The sequence below is a fragment of the Globicephala melas genome, chromosome 2 (assembly GCF_963455315.2).
Source record: "Globicephala melas chromosome 2, mGloMel1.2, whole genome shotgun sequence".
Taxonomy (NCBI): Eukaryota; Metazoa; Chordata; class Mammalia; order Artiodactyla; family Delphinidae; genus Globicephala; species Globicephala melas.
The window spans coordinates 84,640,194-84,646,193 of NC_083315.2; the positions used below are offsets into that span (position 1 = coordinate 84,640,194).

Below are 6,000 nucleotides of genomic sequence, written 5' to 3' on the forward strand. Positions count from 1 at the left end.
GTTTGTCTGTCTGCCTTACTGACCCTTATTGCTTTGTTTAAACGAACATCCCAGTATACGAGGTGTGAGTATAAAATAAGAAAACTGGCTCCAGGCTTAGAAATGAGTTTCACTACTCTATTGAACTAGAATATTGAATGGCTGAATCAGTGGTTTCCCAGTGTGGAGACTGCTCTTTTCACAAACCCAAGAGCATCTCTGATCTCCTTGGAACCTTGAGTACTTCATAACCGAGTGAAGGTATGAGATAGAGAGATTGGTAAGTCCCTCTGAGGCAGGTTTTTGGGGGCTGTTGCCTGAATTTAAAAGGTTGACCCTGTAGTAGACACAGCTCACCTTTTATGACATAGCCAGTTGAGAAGACCAGTATTTGCGATTGTACCTGAATCCAGAACATACATTGTGTAGTTTTGTTTGAATCCATAAGGGTAAATGTGCCTTTAAAAATAATGACTGCTTTGTAGTTGAGGGATTTTGAGGCTGGATGGGAGAATTCTGCTTCATGAGTGAAGCTGGACTGAGCCTGGATCAGAGAATGGTTGGCTCTGGCTGGCAGTCCCCTAGTGATCAGGCCGTGAAGCAGTTCCCAAGGGTGATCTTACCATTCTTGCACTCTTATCACCACTGAGCATATGATATACTGGGGAAGATACCCAGTGGTTCTCCTAGGTAGTCCAAAAGTCCCTTTCAAAAAAGACCTTATGGGAATAGACAAAGAACCAATTAATTCAATAATTCAGTTCTATTTATAATCACAGTGTTTATTTTTCTTTAATAATAGGAAATGCACGACATTCCTTGACCCAGAAGTGCATCTGGCTTGTTATTCTCTTAACGACAGTGGCTTCAGTTATGCCTGTGGTGGCATTCAGATTTTTGAAGGTGGATTTATTCCCAACCCTGAGTGATCAGGTATGTTGTAATGCTGCTGGGTACTTGAGAGGTTGGTTCTTTGCTCTTGGAATCATGTCCTCTGCCTGATTAGAAGTCCAGAGAAGAGCTAATGAACTTCCCATCAGCAACACCTACAGGTGCACGGCATCACATCACAGTAGCTGGAACTGCCCACAACTGAACATACTAGCCTTGGGAGTGCCAATGAAGATAACTGTCTACACTAAATGTGGGTGGGGAGTCGTAAATTACAAGTTAGATTGGATATTTTTAAAAGTTGACTTTTAAAAAACAAGCTTGCTGGCAGCATTTTGGACATTTGCTCCAAGGCAAAGGCAAGCTAGAGGGAAAGTTACTGACTTGGGGAAAGTAAAGGGTACAGTAAAAGAGAGACAAGCAAAGTATTAGGTGAAGGGGCTCTAAATTTCTGTAGAAATATAGTAGCAGATTGTTAAACATGGGAGAGAGGTTACTTTCTGAACAGATTAAGAAAGGGAACAGCAACATGATAGCTGGATTGGAAAATATAAAGTTAGAAGAAAAACAGAAAGAACAGATTCTAGAAATACCTAAGTCAAGGGATTGACAGAACATATTTCAGTATTTTATGGAAGGAGGAGTATAAGCAACACAATGTCAAATTAGGTCAGGACCCAGATAGATAAGAAAAGGAGAAAGAGGAGATGCATTTGTAGCTATGTCTTGAGAAGGGGGAAATATTGAGGGGGTGAGTGACCAGGCTGATGATGCTGAGAAGAACTGAGGTAGAAATTCCCTTATCATGAAATCCTTCATGTTCTGGGGCCAAAGTACCAAGAGATTCCTTCTGAAATGATTCATGGATTCCCCTGTTATGTTTGTCCTTTCCCTTTGGCTCTGTGAGCTCATTCTGATGTCAACTCAGAAAATGATGGATGAGCTGAAGGAAGATGATGCTCATTTCTTCCTATGTTTAGACACATCATGATTTTCTGCTTAATGGCTTTCTCCCGACATGAAAGTCAAAAGCCAAGCAATCGATCAGCTGACCTAAAGAACAAGGTGCTGAGCACCAAACCTTGGCTCTCTTCCTCCTCAGCATTATAGGGAAATGAAAGAAATGCTAGAAACCCACCCAAACAATGTTGAGCTCTTCAAAAGACCACAAAAAACCCCCAAAGAAATCAAAACACTGAAAATCCCATGGTACTTTGACCTACCACAAGAGTTTGAAATTTTGTGGCTCTCATTTTCTAAATTTTCTCTTAGTCCAGTTACTAATGACTACTGGATCCTGAGAACCTTTAAAAGAGAGAGGAAAGACTTATTTGGGGCATATGGGTCTGTAAATTTTTATACTGACTGTATTTGGCTGGTGCACGTTAGAAAATGTACAAAAGTATGTTCCTGTTCACTTAAGGTGGATGTATTAGATGGGGACAATAATGAAATTTGTCTTAACACTTCTTAATAATAGTCTTAATAGTCTCTCAGTAGAGATAAAAACTAACCAGTATCCAGTGTAATCTTTTGGGTAGAAAATTGCTTGGCTTTTAGGTGAAAAACTTGATTTTGCAGTGAAGTTGAGTACTTGGTTATCATTGATGTTGTTTTTACAGAAAAGGCTTTCACTTCACAAAGTGGCCCACTGTGTGGAGTCTATATCATCTGGATGCTTCATCTCACTCTGGGTCTCCTTTGTCTCCAGATCCGCCAGTGGCAGAAGGCTCAAAAGAAGGCAAGACCCCTGCGTAGGCGAAAGCCTCAGACTCGGAGATCAAGCTCGAGAAGATCTGGATATGCTTTTGCTCACCAAGAGGGCTATGGAGAGCTTATCACATCTGGAAAAAATATGCGAGCTAAAAATCCACCCCCGACATCAGGGTTGGAAAAGACACTGTATAATAGCACTAGCTGGATTGAAAATTTATGTAAGAAAACCACAGACACAGTGAGCAGCTTTAGCCAGGATAAAACAGTGAAACTGTGAGTCAAGATGAATTTGAACCACACAGTTATCTTTTCACTTCGGCTGGAGCTGAAATTAGCTGGCTCCAGAGTTTAAGATCAGGGGTTAGGGGTGGGGCAGATGGCCTCGGTTAACCTAAATCTGTGTCAGACAGTGGCCAGTGCCATCCAATAGAGATGTGCTCTACTGAAAACCAGGTCACTGTCCAATTCATGAGTTGGTGGACAAAACCCTCACAATACCAGCACAAGGGTTTTTTTTATCAACCTAGATACCAATTGATCTGTACTTTAGAATCTTATTTATGGAGAAACACTTGTAAATCTGCATATACAGAGAATGGGTCTTCAGGTGAATAAAAGGGTGCATTCACAAGGTGTATATCCCAGCTAAAAAGCATCTTTGTGACAGATTAACGCTTATATGTAAGATCAGCCATTCCCAAGATACACTCTTAAGATTTAAAAGGTACACATTGTACACTAAGGTGCTTCCAGACTTACAGCAGCTTGTCACTGTCCGGTCTTGATCCCTACCTGTGTGTTCAGCCAGGACAACAAATCACCTTCATGCCTGAAGAGCAGAAAAACATGTTGGTATTCCACATTTTTCTACTAGAGACAAAGTAGACTGAACATCTTTACAGTAGAATAGGCTGACAATTTGGTCAAATTTATTCAAAAAATTCTCAGGGACATGTTCATGAAATGTCAAAGAGAGACTCTGGAAAGTATTCTAAATACTTGTCAATGACTTTTATAACAACTTCAGTAGTTATTTTCTCTGCCTCATCTAGAGCTATTGGACTCAGCAAAGCACTGGAATTTCACACTTTGATGATACTATTCCATGTAATGTATGTGCAAATATTTTCAACATTTCCAGTTTTTAAAAGTTCAGATTTGAAACCAAACAAATTAATAAACAGTCTTTTTAATTACTTATTTAAATATGCAGGTTTAGGTCATTCAGAGTTAGTTGGTTTTGATATTCAGCTGTCATATTTATAATTCAAACACATGAGGTTGAGTTTTTGGAGATGTTCCAGTCCAAATTTGAGTCCATATATGAGTCATCAGTATAGTATCTGTAAAAGAATTCAAGCATATTTGTGTTCAAACTCCAGTTCTGTCACTCCTTACCTCTGTAAGCTTGGGCAGGTAATGTGCTTCCTCTGAGACTCAGTTTCTTCCTCTGTAAAATGAGGATATACTACCTACCTCATGTGGTTGTTCGAGGATTGTCAAAGCACAAATTCTTAAATCATTGAAAAGATAATTCTCATGTGAATAGATGATGAGTTAAGTGCCATTTAAGTCAATCAGAATACAAGAGCAAATGTGAAGAACTGGAATTTAAGTAATCAGTGGAAAAGGCATTGATGAAATGAGATTGCAAAGTAAGATCTAAAACTGGTTAGTATTCTAAAGGGAAATAACCTTGGAGGTATTTTTATATAGTAACTATAACCTTGGAGGTAAATTTCTCTATCAGAAAACAAAAATAAATGATCATCATGCCTTATCAGTTTTCTATAAATCATACTTCAACTTTACAGAATCCTTAATCTGGTCTTTATTGCATTATTAGTCAAAGTTATATTTCCCAAAAGAGTCAGATGGCCCTTGGGTGGGCTTGATGGATAATGGGCTAGCATGATATTATGGCTCACACAATCCTTTTTTTTTTGGCCTTAATTTCCAAGTCTGGGATAACTTTTCCTGAATGGGATCAAATGAGATATATATAAAAGAGCCTAATACAGTGGTTTAATCATAGTTAATGCTTTTAGATATTCCCTGTTCTCCTACGTGCCTGCATAGACTTAACTAGATGTTAGTTTTCAGTGTCTAATTTGTCATTAGTTTCACTGCGTTGTAACATTTTTGAAAGATTTGCAAACTTTTACTAAATATTTTGGCACTTGTGGTGTTGGATGTTTAGTCTCTTTATTGGAAACTCATTGGGGAGAGTTTTTGTTCCACTGATCAACTGATTTTTTTTTTCTTCTCCTTTACATGCCTAGGGAAAATGTACATCATTCTTAGGATCAGAGTCAAGAATAAAATGAACCAATTTGACCTATGTTTAAGGGATGGGAAAGATTAGGAATGGTCCACGTTTGCAAATTCAGTTCAAATTAAATAAGGCTGTTTATAAACAGATAATGTGGATAGCTGTGAGAGAAACACATTTATCAGTTTACTTTGGCCCCATGAGATCCAAATGAACTCACATACCCATTGCGAGGTCATTCAAGTGCCAGGGATTATTTTGAGCCTGAAGATAAAAAAGCCTGAGGGGTGACGGTGATGCACTGGGGAATAGTAAAATTTTAGGTTTACATAAATATTATCAGATTATTTGGAAAGAAAAAAATTCTGTATTCAGGACTAAAGTTGATAACTATGTGTTTTTAAAGTCTCTGTCCAAGTTTTGAGCTCTTACAGGCAATTACAAATTGTGTTTCCCAGAGGAGGGATCAAGGTGGCAGAGAAGGAGATGTGGAGCTCACCTCGCCATACAAACACATCCAAAAAAAATCTATGTATGGGACAATTCTTAAGGAAAACTAATTGGAAACTGGCAGAAGAACTCCTATACCATAGCTGCAGGAAAGATCTTCACGTAACAAGGTAGGACAGAAAAAAGGCATAGGGTAGGGACCCCCACCCCTGAGAGGAATCTGAAAGGAAAAGTTCTGCATTGGTGGACCCTCACCTGGGGGAGTGAGCAGGTCGAGCCACAATCTGGGTGTCCCAGTCCTCGGGAACAGCACAGAGCAGACAAGCCCTGTTAGCTACTGGGAGAACTGCTGGGATAGACGGAAGGGCTGCAGAAGCCAGGCTCTACTCCAAGGAGTGTGCGTGTGCTGTCTCACCAACAATCATGACAGAGAGAGACTTGCACTGGCAGCTGTCACCTCACTGCACTCCCCAATCTGAATGGGGCAAACACCCACTCCTGCTCACTCCATACTATAGATTGGCATGAGATCTGGGCCAACCAGCCCTGGGAAAATACCTGGGATAGCTACACAGAGACAGACTGGGGTCTGGGGTGTGACCCAGTTAGGGTGGTGGTGGTCATTGTCAGTGCGTGCTTGGGCGAAGCTGCAGGAGCATGCCACAGTTAGTCTCCCAGCCCAGTGAGTGCTC

At 40.1% G+C, this 6,000-nt stretch overlaps 1 protein-coding gene across 1 annotated transcript in view; it reads left to right on the top strand.

Annotated features, from left to right (window-relative positions):
* The window catches only part of ATP8B4 (ATPase phospholipid transporting 8B4 (putative)), a 258,066-nt gene extending 253,309 nt beyond the window's left edge, over positions 1–4,757 (top strand). Inside the window, exons 27-28 of the mRNA XM_060294274.2 lie at positions 782–912; positions 2,582–4,757. Of these exons, the coding sequence (XP_060150257.1) occupies positions 782–912; positions 2,582–2,863 (413 nt within the window). The 3' untranslated portion in view covers positions 2,864–4,757. The remainder of the gene's footprint in view (positions 1–781; positions 913–2,581) is intronic.
* Positions 4,758–6,000: the final 1,243 nt, after the last annotated feature.